General features: G+C 44.6%; 1 protein-coding gene across 5 annotated transcripts in view; it reads right to left on the bottom strand.

Annotated features, from left to right (window-relative positions):
- Positions 1–1,731: 1,731 nt before the first annotated feature.
- The window catches only part of PTPRA (protein tyrosine phosphatase receptor type A), a 208,324-nt gene continuing 191,422 nt past the window's right edge, over positions 1,732–18,633 (bottom strand). For all 5 annotated transcript variants that reach the window (XM_075572537.1, XM_075572565.1, XM_075572555.1 and 2 more), the window contains 6 exons: positions 16,501–16,635; positions 14,413–14,538; positions 12,099–12,250; positions 9,825–9,960; positions 9,013–9,131; positions 1,732–2,484 (listed from right to left, as the gene is read on the bottom strand). In XM_075572537.1, coding sequence (XP_075428652.1) covers positions 9,057–9,131; positions 9,825–9,960; positions 12,099–12,250; positions 14,413–14,538; positions 16,501–16,635 — 624 coding nt within the window. In that variant the 3' untranslated portion in view covers positions 1,732–2,484; positions 9,013–9,056. The remainder of the gene's footprint in view (positions 2,485–9,012; positions 9,132–9,824; positions 9,961–12,098; positions 12,251–14,412; positions 14,539–16,500; positions 16,636–18,633) is intronic.

Raw genomic sequence — 18,633 nt, 5'->3', positions numbered from 1 at the left:
CTGTTTCAGGTACCCTTTTCCTCCCTGTGCCTCCTTTTACCTTTTCTGGTCTGTGCTGAAGCAGGACCTCCTAGTGGTGAGTCACAAGAACGCTTTTCATGGTAGTGTTCTGACCGGAGCACTGCGCTTCAATGTAGCCGGGAATCTAACCTGAATCCCGGGTACGTTTTTGGGGTCTCCAGTAACTTTGGAACTCCGCTAAATAGACACAATCTGAAAGAAGTTTCTCTGTTAAACCTACCCTGAAGCTCACCGCCTAGAAATCTTCTGGTCCCAGCACCCCAGGAAAGGCGAAACACACAGAAATCTTTGTCGTATAATACATGCACAATACACGGGTCCAAGAGCTGACACTCTAGGACCTCCAAAACAGTTCAGAGGCAACCAAGTGGGCATAACATTTATTATAAAGTCTCACCGTAGGCATTATCAAGTCTCACATGTAGGCATTTCATTCCCCATGTGTATTTTAGTTGTGCATTTGTAAGAATCCATTGTGTGGTGGACTGGTAATCTATTTAATCGGGCCAGAACACAATGGAGGTTTGGGCCATAATCTGATTTGGGTTGGGTGAGGTGCATGGGAACACTGAGGAAGTGGGGAAGGGCGTGGACTCCAATCAGGGAACATGTAGTTCAAAAGTGGAGCCATTGTTCACCCGACTCTGAAGCGTCTATCTCTGCAGGAGGTATCAGGCTGAAACTGGGAACCAAGACTTGGGTCCTAGCCCCACTGGCCCGATTCCCAGGGGTCAGTTTGAATTTCCCACTATCTTTAAATCTGCCTTTGTGGGCTGTCTTAAAGTGCTGTCAGCTCCCACGGCACTGATTGGTCTGTCTCAGGTGAGCCCTCTTGCTGATTGGGCAGCAAAGAGCATCTCTTTGTGGATTGCTCAGCACCTGGTCTTCCATGGTTTCAGATGGAGGCTGGGAAAGTATGTAAACCGATGCAGATAAGACCTCCACGGGTTATTCTTGGTTCATAGCTAGTCCTGGTGGCAGAGACTAGTAGATTTGAACCTGCAAGTGCACAACTATCATCTCAAGGTACTGAGATACCCTGAGGTGGACTGATTGTGGAAGACATTGTGAGTAAGCTAGTAACGGCAGTGCCTAGCACCTAGCGAGCTAGGATTCCCCCCGTAACCCTCTGTGTATCGAGTTAAGCCCTTTTTGTGCATTGTGTTGCTTCTGTTGGCTCAGACCAAAATAAACTCTGTTTATTTAACGCCTTCGTTCTGCCTGGTGTAATTGTCTGGCCTTCCATGACAGCAAGCTTCATGTGATGCCCTTTTAAGCAAATTAGCAACCTTAATTAGTTTTTGCAGCAACTTTAATTTAAAAAAGGACCAAAGCCTGTAGTAAAGCGTTCCCAGTGGAACTCCAAATTATTTCTTGTATATAATAGATACAGACTTATTCTTGATTTAATCAGAAGCAGTATTTCTACAGCACGGCCAAGTCGTCAGTCTCTTGTACTGTATACGACAATGAAATGCAGCTGTGGAAAACCAGATGGGGTTAGTTCAAGCATAACGAATACCCAAGTGTGTCATATAGAACTTTCATTAAAGCATTAACATCGATATTAGTATAGATGAACTGCCATATACTGTAGGTCTTCTGCTGTTCACTTGGCAACTACAGGCTTTCAGCTCTTGATTTGTACAGATTGTGGTTCTGACCAGCTGAGTTTTGCAGCGGAAGTTGGAAGAAAGTCACGTACTAGGGTTTCTTTTGGAATGAGCACATTTATTTCAGAGAAAAACATACAGCTTGACCAATGTCCCAAACTCAGGAATTAGTCAAACCTATTTACAATGGTAATAGCAATTACTGATGTTAGGATTAATAAAACAGAGGATGTACATATTAAAACCACAACTAAAATAATAACCACAGTCCCCGTGGCAAGTGTAAAACCAAACTGCAGCGCACGTGGGAAGGAGCTGGTCATTGGCGTGCCAAACTAGCACGTAAAATAATTCAACTTGAGAAATTAAATAAGATCAGTTTTATGGGATGCGTTTGGTCCCGTTTCAGAAAGAAAAATGCATCGCTTTTATAAAAATGCGAGTACTGTGTGTTGCCTTAAGTGATCTACGGTCATATTTATTAAACAGTGCTAACCCCAAGTGTAACTTTACATCACAAGGCCATGAGGTGCGTTAAGACTTCCATTTCCTATCACTTAGGAGCAATACATTGTATATTCTATGAATGCTTTATAGACAGAACGACGCATTGTTGACATGAAATATATATGCTTTTTATCGTAAAATGCAAAGCATGTCTCTGTTCTAGTTCCAAAAGCCAGGAACTGCAATGTTTGCATAGTTGTATCACTGCTTTTAATAAGTGATAGTCATTCAGAAGGTGGTCTACGGGTTCCATTTCCTCTCCCCGTGCTTGGGGTGGGATGACACGGCCAGCACCGTCTCGGGATTTGCAGTGTTGGTTTAACACCTTTCCTGCAAGGGTGGCCTGGAACACAAGTTATAGCAAAGGTAATGAAGCACATACAGAATAAGCCAAACTCTATGATCAAGCTTTAAGATTTGGGTAATAAAGGTTTGAGATAGTTGGTTCTCATTGATGTTAGCGAGATGACTGGGTCAGTCATGTCACATCATGCATATTCCAGCAATATCATATCCGCATGAATACGGACTTTTACATTGCAGCTAAGTTGCTAAGTAGTACAGCTCTGAGACCTCCAAATCCGACAACCTACAGTACACCCCAATATCTACTGAAGTTCTTACACACCACACACTGCTGGTATCTAGTCACTGACCACATGGCCCAACTACCGTTAGTTGGACGCTCTGAGCATCTTTTATTACAAAGCAGGCCGTGATTATACCCAAAAACGTGCGCGGCGTCACCAAAACAAGTAACTTACATCCAACGCAAGTGCTCATACCGCTGGCGACGGTTGCGGCGCGACGTGCTGCAAAGCGGTTGTCTGGGGAAAGAGACCGAGAATGTTTTTTTCTTGCAACGGCAGTGTCACGTGAGCGTTTCAGCCAATGAGGGCGAACCGCTCACGGCCATGCCTCCAAGCCGCCTCCTCTGCCCTATCTCACTTATATAATAAAGATGCTGCTTGGCGCTGGGTGACGTCTCAGAATAGCGCTACCGCCCTTGGTATAATCAAGGCCTTAGGCTTCTGCAAACTAGAACCTGCAGAACTACATGTCTGGGTGCATTTGGTGAAGAACTTTGGGATCTGTACGGTGGTACAGACGGACCTTGAAAGGTCAACTTCCCTCAAAGTGGCACAGCCTTTTCCCCTGATCTAACAACGCTTTGATACACTGGTTTCTTATAGTTCACACATAGCATAAAGTTGGGGAAGAATTGAATGGTAAGCAGTGTTGATCCAGTACTGCCCAAAAAAGTCAGTCTCCGAGAATGTCAGACAATGAGATTTAACTACAAAGGCTGATATCTCCTGCGGCGTGCTAATCCATAAGGCCCCTTACACTCCATTAACTTAAAGATGCAGTATGATGTCTTATGGCTTAGTAACGTTGAATAAATATTGCCCAAGTTTTATAATAATGAAGCAAAAGGGAAGGAGAGAAGACATTAAACTACATAAACTGATGTTTGGAATGCAAAAGTTGGTACTTTTGAGCTAGCCCATTCCACACGAGGGGGCTATGAAGAAGTTACAGAAGATGCTTCTGAATGGGTCCAGGAAGTTGTACGTTCCCGAGAAGGCCATGCGACTTGTCAACGCTAATCGGCCAAGTCTGCTTTGTGAGCAAAACTTAACTGTAAGGACACAAATCCCAGCTCATGGAGAATCTTGATCACTGCCTGTTAGGAGAATTCTAAGGGGGAGATTCACTAAGCTTCGATAAGGCCGTGTCTGAACATTACATTGTATGCAGGCCACACAGTGGACATACTTGGCAGAGAAAATGATGAGCGTTCCACTTCTGAAGTGAAGTCTATATGGATGCACCAGCACAGTGTCATTATTTAAGACCCGTGTGCAGATCTTGAAAGAACTGGGAGGGACCTTTGGGAGTCAGGTACACTACAGTATATACTGTATTGAAGCTCCATTCAAGTCAATGGCAGTTAACGCCGCAAGCTCCAATACCCCTCATCGGAGCTTAGTGAATGCAAGACCCTGTAACAGATACTGTAGGAGAGCAATATAAAATTGTCAGCTGTGCACTAGCGGGGACATTCCATATTGTCGGAAGGTGTGATCGGCTGGGGAAAAAAAAATAGCCATCGAGTTGAATGGGGGTTTCCAACTAATTTGACTGGTTCCACAACACGCCATCAAACCCTATTCAAACTTTCTATCAGAGTATGAAAGCAAATCAGAATTCTGAGCTAATAAAAGTAAACATGACTACTATAAAATTAGCTGTCCGTCAAACTTAAAATATATATATATTTTTATGGACAAAGTCCTAATAGCTTACTTCTGTCGTGGACATACAGCCGATACACTCTCCTTCTTAAAAGCAATAATCTGAACGCATATAACCGTAACAAACAGCGCACCAAGTACCACTGTTTGTACAGGATATTTATAGCTCCCCGTTCGCCCGCCGCTGACAACCTGGTAATCTCCCTGCAGAGGAGATGGGATTCTTTTGGAAGCTTATTCAATACTGCTCCCTGTGTAATGCAGGAATGATGTTGCCACGTAATATTTACAGAAGTTAGCAACCCACGAAAGCGATGTGAGATCCCATTGATTGATGCTGAACCCGGGATTTGCACTGGAATTTCAATTTGACAGCAACTACCAAAATGTGGAGCTTGGGAGAAAGGAAGTCCCGTTGCGTGTGCAATCGGTGAGATCTCAAGTCCGCCATCAGTTTGATTTGGAGGGTTCTGCACCCAAAAATGTAATTTTAATGGGAATAGTTTTTATTTTTTTATTTTGTCATTGAAACTCCGTTGTTGTGAAGTCCATGAGATTTACAGAAAATTAGGGCGAGTCGACATATCTAGTGATGAAACTTTCGCTGCCAAGGGCACCTGCATCATTACATTGTGCTGCACTGAATTGCTGGTCCCTCTGGCAGCCAAAGGGTGATCACGTCAGGTTAGGAAATGACTGTACAGAACTTTCGACTCTACGGTGCAACCATGCTCGGCCTTCTAGTAGAGGGGAATAAAGCGCGCCTTATTTGTGATTGATGTTTGTCCAAAGTCAACCTCTTCATCTGCACAGCAAATGTGGACAACAGTGTAGACAGTTACCGAGCTGTTAAAATACAAGCTAGTTTATTCCATCATAGGCAGCAAGCAATAGGTAAGGTATTGGTGCGTTTATGCCAATTGATGATGCGGTTTTGGGCCAACAATTGTATAGAGCAAGACCATCATTTACGTTCTATTGCATTGGATTTCAACCTTTTCTTGGTTACGGAACACCAGAATTCGACTGTGAAATTCTGGGGAACCCCAATCCTTGCCCCCTGCCTTGTGTCTCTCCCCCTCACACTTTCTCCCTAAGGCTAAGCTTATAGTGCCGGCGACGTCGGGCTACGGTCGCTGTAAATATCAAATTAAGATGACTTCCAGCGATCGCGACCAAGCCGTCGCGCTTACTATAAGCGCACGCGACGGCGGCAATGCATTTGTTTTGACCCGCCGTCGCCGGCAGTATAAGTGCAGCCCTTAGGCCCAGGCCATGGTTAGTGCTTGCTTGCTTGAGCGTGCTCTCGCTTGCTGATGCTTGCCACTGAGCCCCTACAGCCGCAATTATAGCGGCTTTAGTAGGGGCTCACCTGCGCTTCCGCAAGCGCGCGGAAGTGTAGGTCTTAGGGGAATTTTAAATTCCCCCACTTGCCGGCGAGACAGGCCGGTCACGTGAGCGGTTCGCCCAATGAGGGCGAACCAGCTCCGTGACTTCACTGGACCGCCCCCCGGCCAGTGACGCACCCGCCCCCTGACGGCCCGCTGAGAGTGCGTGCGGTAAGCAACCGCAAGGCCAGGGAAAGCACCCGCTTTCCCTGAGCCTCAGCGCGCATCAGCGAGCAAGCAGGGAGCATGGACTCAGCCTTATGCTCACTCTGCCCCTCTCCTGTACACAACACACACACTCCCTCATACACTTGCTCTCTCCCTCCCCCACAGACACTCTCTCCCTCCCCCAGACAGACACACTCTCCCCCCCACAGACACACCCATTCTCTCCCGCTCCCCCACACTGTCTCTTTAAGGGAGCCGGTGCTGAGAGCCTGCGCTGATGCTTCCTCTCACTCTTGTCAGCCTGAAGTTGACGGCAGTAGCAGACAGGTCACATGCTATCCTGCTTCCTTCTGCATTCAGCACCAAGGCGAGAGGAAAGCGTGTATGCGGATTATGGAGCCGTGTTACAGGCAGAATGTATTTGGTAAAACAGAGATGAGCGAGTTCAGATATTTGGAATCGGACACCTCAAATCACAGCAATCCATCTAATATTTAGCAGAATACCACTTGCGTCATTTGGCGCGGTTTGTCAATGCTCGGGGTGTCGACATCCAAACTGGCTCGCCTCTAATTTAACGCATCATTTCTATCTAACCACACCCTTCTGCTGCCGGGAGGGGGAAGCGATCACTTGGCTGCTGCTAGGTCACCAGTGACCGGTACAAAACCCCCCACTAACATTTTGATCACACTCACCGATGCCCCTAGCAAAGCAAAACTTATCTGATGTTCCCCAAACGTCATAAGGAAAGCTCAGAGTGCCAGCCTGTGTTGTGCTGTTTTGGGAGTGACATAAGGGCACCATGGGGTTAAAACACTTCTGCTGTGTAAGTTAGTGTTTCTCCAACCTCTCCCCAGGGCCCTGAATCAGATCAGGTTTTTACAGCAACCAACCAACAAGATACTTGCAAGGCAATTTATCTTCACACCTGTGTGAAAACACGTCATTTACAACAAATCTGCTGTCGCTAGTGGCCCCTGAGTACAGGTTTAATCAAGTCTGCTCTAATTAAACTGCAGGATCTAAACATAACCAACGGTGACATCCTTAAAGCAGGCGTTTTATTTTCTGAACACTATGGACCTTCTTCTATAAAGTGTGATAGGGTAAATCCAGCACTACTATCAAACAGTACTTTAAAGCATAAGACCCCATTAATCGCTAGGGATAAGAAAAACTGACCCCTCCTCCCCCCCACGAATGTCAGCGTTCACAAACAACGGCAGCTGATTTCAATTATTTTCTTAATAGCACAGAAACTGGAGTATAGATCTGATGCGTAAAATAAAGAGCTGCTGTATTTGTGGCAGAAATGTGACGTTAGGCAGCAGCACCAACCATTGTGATATTCTGTTACTTAATGATAATGCAGTCATTTAAATCTGACTTTCTTTTTCTTTGACAAATTATTTTTTACTACTTAACAATTCTAAAAAGGCCTCCTGTGATCTTCCAGACATCAGTCCTAACAAGCTGTTCACTTCCTGTGTAGCCACTCCATTTTATTAATGATGTCACGCTGACCTACAGGAAGTAAATCCGAAGTAATAATCTAGGTCAGCACCCTCTGTTTTACATGAAAGGATCATAGATACGTAATAATATCAAATACACACACACTAGGAACCCAAGCTACAATGGTTGTGTTTTTTCTGCTAACACTTCATTTTGAAGAAATTCCGCAAAAACAAAAGTCATTGGGTGTGCAATACGGTTCTACAATTGGCTAACACAGGGTGTTGAGTCCATGAAATAACCACCAACAACCAGCTGGTTATTCCACAGACCAAATGTATCAGGTGGTAACAAAAAAGCTCATGGTCTAAGACCAGAGTGGCCAACTAGAGTCCTCAAGGGCCACCGCCAGGTCAGGTTTTAAGGATATCCCTGCTTCAGCACAGGTGGCTGTCATTGCTGAGCCACCTGTGCTGAGGCAGGGTCATATTTAAAACCTGACCAGTTGTGGCCCTTCAGGACTGGAGTTGGCCATCCCCTTGTCTAAGAGGTAAAATCCAGAAACAAAAGAAAGCCATTATTATACCAATTACGTGAGCAAGGTAATGTGAGGCTACGTTACACTACAAGTAACATGTCATTCCCATCACAGAATGATGCGTTATTGTGTTATTATAAGGGAGGAGACACAAAGCCTTTGATGCAAGGGTCTAGATACCTTTGGTGCAGCCCAAACCACTCTGCCAATTAAATACAGTTCTTGGTGTCCGAGTCTCCTTTATCAGGAGTCAAAAGCAATACTGAGAAACAAAGCACTTCCAATGGTCTTTAGCACTTTGAGAATAGAGATCCAGTAAAGCATTGTTTGAGCCCTTAAAGCAACACCAGCTGATCCAATCTGCTCGCTTCCGAATGTTTTCTAGCAACCTCCAAACACCTGAGACCCCCCCAGTGATGGAGAACCACTCTCCTGTTGGTTAGAATAGTGTAATCCAGCCCGGTGGCGCATCTAACATAGCAGACTAGAGCTGGAGCTTTAAGAGGGCTTGAATGTAGGGAGATACTCATCATTATCATACAGAGCAGCATCTTCACTTACAAGAAGGGGCAGAAAGAATTTCCCCCCAGAGCAGGAGGCACCGTTTTAACACTTTCACCACCGGATAGCCTGCAACCCACCCCGGTACAAGAATCGCAACATTCCTTTTTTTTAATACAAAAATCTATGATATATTTTCTATTTATATATTTATTTACAGGATAAAATTTGAAGCAATGAAACAGCAGCAAAACTGAAAAATCCCGCTGCCCTGCTGTGCTTTGATAGCCATATCTAGAACAGTTTCCAAAGGTTTTCGCTCGCCATGAGAAATGGTACGCAGATAATAAAAAAAAAATCCATTGAACAAGAGGGGGAATGCTTTTTAAAATATTAATCCAAACATCAAGTTATTGTATCCAAAAAAAAAAAAAAAGTCTACCTGCACTAATCACTGCTACATATAAAATCTCCAGCTAATATAAAGCACAATGTACCAATTCTCTAAAACAGTTAAGATATATACACTGATCTAGATATATTAACAAATAGAATATTACAAAATATTAAAGAAGGCCACTCTCCCGCGTCCTGTCCTCGGTTTTCATTTGAAGTTGGCGTAGTCTGAGAACGCGTCGATGTATTCCTGCACCACCCTGTAGCAGAACTCGTACTGCTCCTGCGGAAGGGAGAAACGCGCGTCGGTCAGTTTGCAGAAGGTTAAGGCGATACTAAAAAGCAGAGAGACAGAGACAGCAGGAACCTCATTGGGAAGCAGAGATGCATGCGCAAGCTTTTTGGAACAGTTCATGAACACAGTGAAATTAGTTTTTCTGGCGGGGGCAAAAGAAACTGCAAGGTCACATGCAAATTACATCGGTCCTGCCATCTTAGTTTTTTTAACGGATTTTCTGAAGTAAATTGGTAAAAAAATACACTGGAGGAATGTTGAGGAATCAAAAAATATGTGTTTTGTGCTTTGCCCTCAATTTACAATGTATTACTGGTAAGTGCAGTCAATATTGTATTTTCATTGTGTACAATACATTCATAACCAACCCCTGAAATAAGTGAGGCTTCACTGTGCCGATCTGTTACCAATGAGATGACCACATATCTGGGGATAGTCTCTAAAGGGCTACAGCAGAAGTGGCCAACTCGTCCTCAAGGGCCATCAACAGCTCAGATTTTCAGGATATCCCTGCTTCAGCACAGGTGGCTCAATCAGTGGCCACGTCAAAGACTGAGCCACCTGTGCCGGAGCAGGGATATCCTGAAAACCTGAGCTGTGGGTGGCCCTTGAGGACCGGAGTTGGCCGCCCCTGGGCTAGAAGATAGGTTTTTCAAATGTTTCTGCACGGGACGCACGTACCAGTGTCTGGACCATATGTGGCCTCTGTAACCTCAAGCTTTTCACTGTTTGAAAGACGTCCAGGATCCCTTCTGCTTTTACCCTTTCCAGTACCGTGCTTAGGGCACAGAATGTCCCCGTTCTCCCTGCTCCGGCACTAGAGAAAAAATAGACACCATGCTTAAAGACCAAGTCTTCCGAAGCCGACCAGACATTAGCTGCCCTTTCCCCTCCCGCCATCACGTGCATTAGACAAATCCGACACCAAACAGGAGGTCGCGTGCTTACATTCGTGACATACTAATTGAGACAGTAAGAAACATTTGAACGTCTTCGCAGCAACCAGTGTCCTGCTAGGGGACATTGCTCTTTTAGGAACTCTTCTGGGCAAAGTGTACACTACGCATCAAAAGGCTACGATCAAGAAGCTGCGCGATTGCCTGTTAGAGGCGCGCAGGGAGAGTGACTCAGTCTCACTCTTACTGCGTGTCTCTTACAGACAGGAGTAGCCCGGTAGGATTCCCACAGCGCGAGTCCCATTCAAACACAGGGACCCCCGCTGGGACCAGACTCACACACACAATATGATTCTGATGTGAGCCAATTGTAGCGCGATATTACTTTGCTTGTTTTGCGGACGTCCGTGCGTCCGTCCTGTGAGCTACAGAAACTGCAGACACACAACGTAAAGGCGTCGGTGTTAAACATAAATTGAATATTGAATTGATAAATTGGTCAAAATCAATAAAAACTGAATACTTTAATAAAATATAACGACCGTCATTTATCGGTGAAAATCGGTAAATACCGAAAACACTGAACATTACTTATAACATGCTGCAAAAACCTGCACCTCATCAACATGCCGAATAATCGCCAGCTTGTTAGTTCTAATAAATGTTATTTAGTAACTACTTTTTGGCCAAAATATTAGGAGCCTACCAAAGAAACCCAAACCGGTCGGTCGTATACTCTTATACTATAACTATATATCTTTAATGTGCCACATTTCTAAGAATTTATCTTGTGCTCGGTTTAATTCTCGTGCAGGCCTTTGGACGTGAAGACGCCTTCCCAGTGCTGGAGAAGAGCTCCGCTCTAGTTAAACGAGCAGGGATAAAACTCTTCGCTGGCACAGGAAAGCCTGTTCTCCGCATGTTGCATATGGGAAATATTGAGAAACCCTCCAGCATCCATCTTTAGAAAGAATAGTTCGAAGCTTGATTACGATCCGACCATCCCGTGCTTACACTGCAGTGCAGGGCCCAACATGAACCAATTCATCTCTGTACCTGGGATTACCTAAACCAGGAGGTGTCAGAGCCCATTCAGACATGGACTTGCGCTTATTGCCTGATTGAGCTTGGTTACCCTTTATGGGAGCGCAGCGAATCCTCCCGTGTGGGTTAGGCTAAGGCCCCGCTCCCAGAGTCAGCGCACCTGCGCTGCTGACAGGCGGTGCGCTGAGATACACAGACCGCGATCTGCAGGGAGCGGGAGCCGGAGCGGGAGGTGGGCGGTTTGACAGGGAGGGGGGCGTGGCTTGAGCGGAGGGACCCGCTACTCTCCCCCCCGTCCCTCCACGGACTCGGGCTGGAGCTGGAAAGTAAGTTTAAACACACACACGCAGGCACTCATTCACACACACACACACACACACACACACACACACACACACACACACGCGCGCACACACACACACACACACACACACACACACACGCACACACGCAGACACGCAGACACGCAGACACGCATTCATACACACACACACGCACACGCGCGCACACACACACACACACACAGGCAGGCACTCACGCACTCATACACACACACACACACACACACAGACAGAGGCAGGCACTCACGCACTCGGGCACACACATACACACAGACAGGCACGCACGTACTCAGGCACACACACAGACAGGCACTCACCTGCTTTCACTCCACACTCCTCCCCGCTCCCCGAAGCCTCTCCTCCTCCCGCAGCCTCCCCTCCCCATTGGCTCACAGCCACACACGTCACGCGTCAACGCTAGGAAACACCATTCTCTGGTGTCTCCAGCGGCTGACGCGCTACAGCGTGTAATCAGCTGTGCAGCCAGTGGGGACCGGGACCGGCTCGCGAGGATTCCCCTGCTGGTGGGGAACTCGCGACCCGCCGCCCGCGCCAACGAGCGCAGCGGGACCGGCTCGCGAGGATTCCCCTGCTGGTGGGGAACTCGCGACCCGCCGCCCGCGCCAACGAGCGCAGCGGGACCGAGGCCTTAGGCTGCTCTGGGCCGCTGTTACCTGCAGTGCACAGTGATAGGATGGTTCCCAGATTGCTGTTGCTGCTTCTGTACGGCAGCGATGATATTAATCATTCCTTTCCCGTCTGTGGGGATCCCGACCTCCGGCCACCCGTGAAAGTGGAACTGGCGGATTTGACGGGCCTTGTTTTCCTTCACATAAGAGAGGGGTTAATTATTCCCACTGTAACTACTAGAAACAATAAAAAAACATTGATCTGCGGGACATGATTTTCTTAATATACTTGTAAAGTGACCGGTTAACTAAAAAAATACCCTAAAGCAGGAGGGGCCAACTGCAGATCTCAAGGGCCACCAACAGGTCAGGTTTAAGGATATCCCTGCTTCAGCACAGGAAGTGCAGTCATTTATTTATTTATAAGGACGGAACCACTGATTGAGCCACCTGTGTAGCAGGGATACCCCTAATACCCGGCCTGTTGGTGGCCCTTGAGGACTGAAGTTGGCTGCACCTGTCCTAAAGGATCCCAAATAATGAAAGATCTTCCAAATCAATGCCTTAAAGTACCACATTCAGTACTGCAATGGTTAAACTCCATTTGTGAGTTAATCCATATACAGAGGCACAAAACCACACGCAGCGTTTCCACAGTGTGATATACCGAGTTTGCGTGTGATATACATAGACTTGCACATATCATTTGGATGGAACTAATAACTTTGCTCACCAATATGTAAATGGACTTTGGCGTTCTGCTGTCTATTTTATTACTATTAATATATATATACAGTATATATATTACCGGACGTGAGAATGGTAATGTTGTTCTATTATTATTAGAGTCTGGCACCTGTTGATGTTTTTGAGTACATTGAGTGCAAGCGAAATTTGTTTCTTATATATATATATATATATTTTTTTTTTTCCCTTTAATATAGTATAAACAATTATATCACAATAGGTTACCTATAGGGCATGGGAGATCACACACACCCAGCACTGTATGTATTAAGCAGACGCCACAATGTTAATGTCTATGAGCATAAAAACATGATGGCCCTTATCCTGTAACGTGTGATAGGGCGTTACCTGCGCTATCGCATGAAACGCCTCATGGACGTTAATGGGGATTTGCATGCGATAGTGCGGGGGACACTATCACACCGTACAGAATAAATGTGCGAGAGAGAATAGGAACAACTAAAGGCATATGGCAGCTATAAGCTATGCAATGAAGAGACGCTTATCCACACATGCAGAAAACCGCAGGTCAGAGACAAAAAGAGATGCCCAGAAAACTAGGGAGGAAGCCAGGCGGGAAAAGGACTAAAAATAAGAGGGGAAAAACAAGAACTAATCACAAGCAGAGAGAATAAAAAAGCAGCAAACAGGAGGGGGAATAAATATTCTATGGCAAGGTGGGGGGGAAAGCAAGCTGTGCTGGGCATGCACTACATAGGACGGCTTGGTTTTTCCAGAGGACCCTTACAGAGACCTAACCATTACAGAATGTCTTATCCATTGAGAAAGGGAAGTACTACGGTCTAATAGGGGCATGTGGGCACGGCCTATAGAAGGGGGTTTCCCCCATTACGTAGTACTTAGTTACCATTGACTATTTATGCCGCCTCCTTTTTGTTATTTTAACCCTTTTTGGTAGTGATCAGTTCTTTTCCCCCCTCATTTTTTCTCCTTGCATGTATTTTTGTCTTTGTGGATAAGTGTTTCAATGTCATCGCTTATAGCTGCCATATGCCTTTTGTTGTTACCATCCTATTGCTTTTATGCTCATACACATTAAAATCGTATCTTTTTGTAATGCTCATTTGTCGATCCTTTTGGACTCCAGTGGAGTCCGTCTGATTTGACGTGGGCTGAAGACTACCATCTTTGTTGCTTACTTATTAGGAACTTGGGAACACCTATTGTCTTTGAGCACCGATAGCAGAGACTGTCTTTGTGGTGCTGTCCAGTTTTTTGTTAACCCCATGTATTGCAAGACAGATCACCGGCACAGGTCATAAAAACCAATTCAGCGCAGTATAAGAAGTATCACTGGCTGACCGACGTCACTTCTGGAACGACTGACCCTCCCACAACGCCCCCTCTGCATTACCTCACTAAGTGTGTAAGCCAATATAGGATTTGGTTGTGTTAATGGATAAGTACACAATGCTGGCTTGTTGTGTTTGTTCTGTAACCCAGCACGCCGGAAAATGAGGCTTGTCAAGTATATTTCAGTCACACAGAGTGATGAGCTGAGAGAACACTGGGCTATAACTGGTCTTATCCAAGGTACAAATACAACACAGACTGTGACTCGGGATGGGAGATGTCTGCAGCAGGTCCGTACCCTAGTGTTGGTTACTAGCAGGTCCCGCACGGTGTAACTCTCACACTCCTCCTCCTTCTTCAGCTCCATGGTGATGTCACCAAAGCACATGGTGCCTTCAGTAGGCCAATACTGGGCACACTTTTCCTAAATGGAAGGGGTGAAAAATACTTGTGTAAAAACATGGAGGAAAAAAAACAAATACAACAAAAAGCAGCAACAGTTTTCAGCCATGGACCAGATACAAGTTTATAGTGAATTTAAAAAAAAAAAAGGGGTGGGGGTGGGAGGGGGAGACAATCTTCCACCAAACAAAGTAGAGCAAAGGTTAAACTGGCATTTATTCCATTATCACGTTACAAGAGTGGTTCAACAACAAGGATTCTGGGTAATGTGAGCCCTGACTAATCCTCGATACTCTGTATTCTTCCTCACTGCTGTATGTGAGCCCTGACTAATACCCTATACTCTGTATTCTTCCTCACTACTGCATATTATCCCAGACTAATACCCTACACTCTGTATTCTTCCTCACTGCTGCATGTGGACCGGACTAATCCCCTATACTCTGATACGTTACTGTACTTTTCTCAGTGACGGCTCAAGTTTGCAAAGCTGTTACGCATAGCTACATTTATGGAACAATGGTCAGAAATGGTAGATATTGACAAATAAATCCAATATATATTGATAAGAGGGACTAGGGATTAAACCTACATAAACACAAAAGGTACAGCCGACTCTGAAAATGCTAGCAGCCGCTCCGCATCAATAATTATATTATATACATACACACATATCTATATACTGTAAACTATTCAAATATTATGAGAAGTTTTTTTTTATCACTGCCATGTTGGCAGCATTAATGTAAGGTTCATGGCTATGCGCTAATGCAAAACACCAGGTAGAAATCAGAGAGACTGCTTTAATGGTTACAATGTTGCTAGGCCCATCACGCTTTATGGCAGATGAGGTTTAATACAGATAAATGTAAGGTTATGCATTTGGGATGCAAGAATAAACAGGTGACTTACAAATTATATGGGGATAAATTGGGGGAATCCTTGATGGAGAAGGATTTAGGAGTGCTTGTAGACAGCAGACTTAGCAATAGTGCCCAATGTCATGCAGTAGCTGCAAAGATCTTATCTTGCATTAAACGGGCAATGGATGGAAGGGAAATAAACATAATTATGCCCCTTTATAAAGCATTAGTAAGACCACACTTTGAATATGGAGTACAATTTTGGGCACCACTCCTTAGAAAAGACATTCTAGAACTAGAGAGAGAGAGTGCCGAGAAGAGCCACCAAATTAATAAAGGGGATGGACAGTCTAACTTATGAGGAGAGGCTAGCTAAATTAGATGCATTTACATTAGAAAAGAGGCGTCTAAGAGGGGATATGATAACTATATACAAATATATATTCGGGGACAGTACAAAGAGCTTTCAAAATAACTATTCATCCCACGGGCAGTACAAAGGACTCGGGGCCATCCCTTAAGGTTGGAGGAAAGGATATTTCACCAGCAACAAAGGAAAGGGTTCTTTACAGTAAGGGCAGTTACAATGTGGAATTCATTACCCATGGAGACTGTGATGGCAGACACAATAGATTTGTTCAAAAAATGGTTGGACATCGTTTTAGAAAGGAACGGTATACAGGGAAATAGCAAATAAGTAAACATGGGAAGAATGTTGATCCAGGGAGTAATGTGATTGCCAATTCTTGGGAGTCAGGAAGGAAGTGTATTGTCCCCTTATGAGATATCATTGGATGATAAAACACTGGGGTTTTATGTTTGCCTTCCTCTGGAGCAATAAGCAAGTACAGATATAGGATAAAGTATCTGTTGTCTAAATTTAGCATAGGTTGAACTTGATGGACAAATGTCTTTTTTCAACCTCATCTACTATGTAACTATGTAACTATGACATGGGATATAATGCACAAAAGGGCCTGTATGAAACAGAGGGGACTGGGATATTAACGGATCTGCAGGCGGGGAGATCACAGACCATATCAAATGGAGGAGCGACGGTGTCATTCAATCACCAATAACGCGGTAGGAGTGAACCCTTTGTATCAGCACTTCCACGTTACCTGTCCTCTCTCCTCCAGCTCGGTTAACATGACAATGGAGCAGGATTTCCATTCCCAAATCATCCTCCAGAAATCCTCATTTGTATGATGCAAAGGTCCCTGGCTGGCAATGTAGGAGTCCTTTTGTCGATAACCCTACAAGACAAATATATTTCCATTACAGATCTAGCATTGAGAAGATACAACAAGAGACAGAAAAGCCCAATGCTACTACATCCAATGTGACAAAAATATACAGCGAAATACTTATATATTCTCTTGAATAAGGGTCATTTAGTTAAAGTGGACCTCCTGCCAGGGTAAGCCCTGACTAGCCCCTATACTCTGCATTCTTCCTCACTGCTGTGTGTGAGCCCTGACTAGTCCCCTATACTCTGCATTCTTCCTCACTGCTGTGTATAAGTCCCGACTAGTCCCCTATACTCTGCATTCTTCCTCACTGCTGTGTGTGAGCCCTGACTAGTCCCCTATACTCTGCATTCTTCCTCACTGCTGTGTGTGTGCCCTGACTAGTCCCCTATACTCTGCATTCTTCCTCACTGCTGTGTGTGAGCCCTGACTAGTCCCCTATACTATGCATTCTTCCTCACTGCTGTGTGTGAGTCCTGACTAGTCCCCTATACTCTGCATTCTTCCTCACTGCTGTGTGTGAGTCCTGACTAGTCCCCTATACTCTGCATTCTTCCTCGCTGCTGTGTGTGAGCCCTGACTAGTCCCCTATACTCTGCATTCTTCCTCACTGCTGTGTGTGAGCCCTGACAAGTCCCCTATACTCTGATACATTACTGTACTGCTCAGTGACGGCTCAAGTTTATGCATAGCTAAAGTTATGGAATAGCTGTCAGAAATGCAAGAAAAGGGACCAACGACAAATAAATCCAATATATATGGATAGGAGAGACTAGGGATTAAACCTCTTTTAAATACAATAAACGTGTCACAAAGGTCCAGCCGGCTCTGATAAATGCTAGCAGCCACGCGGCATAAATAATTTGCAGGAGACACAAAGGGCATTTAATATAAGGCACAACCACCTCTGTATCTTATTTCCCCTGGGGCGGTAACTAAAAACAGGAATGGCCATTATTTCCCCTGATTTAACCCTTTCCTCACCAAGGTGATCATATGCAAAAATAACGGCCTCAGTTCAGCCGATTAGAATTAACGTCACGTTATTCTTTGGGGAAAAGCTGAGTTATCGTCAAATAACGGGACATTATTTCAGTGTAGGGCTCATCCGGATGGCAAACAGTGGCCCGATGGCTTTGGTATTAGCCCGTCCAATAGGGCCAAAAAAAACCCGACTAAAATCAATTAAGGAACAAAGCAAAAATCTTGAAATTAAAAATGACGGGAAACTTAAATCATCAATTTTGAAAATAAAGACAATTTGAATAACTACAATTAAAACTATAAAATGAGTCAAATCACTTAAAATAATGAAATGTAAATGTTATTTAAGTTATTCCCCATGTTTTAGCGAGCAGTCGTTTTCGTTCAGTACACGCCCATGTGGGCGCCAGTCTGTGACTGTTATCAACCTCGGAAATCCATCCTAATATTGAGAAACGGTTAGCGGAAACGCAAGTTCAGAAATCACATCGAGACTTTTTTAATTCCGATTCTTTTTTTTTTTTTAATTAAGAATTCACTATTTTAATCTTCGCTTCTCAACATCAGATGTTTGTAAGATTTTAATGTTTTTATTATCCTTGTTTACTTTTCTCGTTATTTAGTTTCGGTTTCGCTATTACATTAGACCGGATGTAGGGGGCAGTGGGGCAGTGGCCCGCCAAACAATTTGTGCCCAATATTGAAACGCCTGGAAAAAAAGGGGTTGGCCAACCCTGAAGTAGAGTTAAACAGGATCACACTAATTTGAAATATCCTCTTAAAAGCTGCAGACCAAGCAATATCCTACATGTGTGTTTTTAAATAAATCAATTCTGTACTATGAGAAAATATTTGTAGATTTTTTTTTTAAAACTACATTTTTTTTAACAAGCATTTTTTGTTTCTATAGCAGCCATTTACAAAGTCACATTCCCTCCCTCTTCTGCATCTTTGGTCCACTTTTGCTGCACTTACAGCATATTAGTGAACCCCCGAGCCGAATCTTCGAACGATCACAGG

Source organism: Ascaphus truei, chromosome 1, assembly GCF_040206685.1.
Source record: "Ascaphus truei isolate aAscTru1 chromosome 1, aAscTru1.hap1, whole genome shotgun sequence".
In the NCBI taxonomy this organism is placed as follows: Eukaryota; Metazoa; Chordata; class Amphibia; order Anura; family Ascaphidae; genus Ascaphus; species Ascaphus truei.
This window is presented reverse-complemented; position numbering and strand designations above follow the sequence as displayed.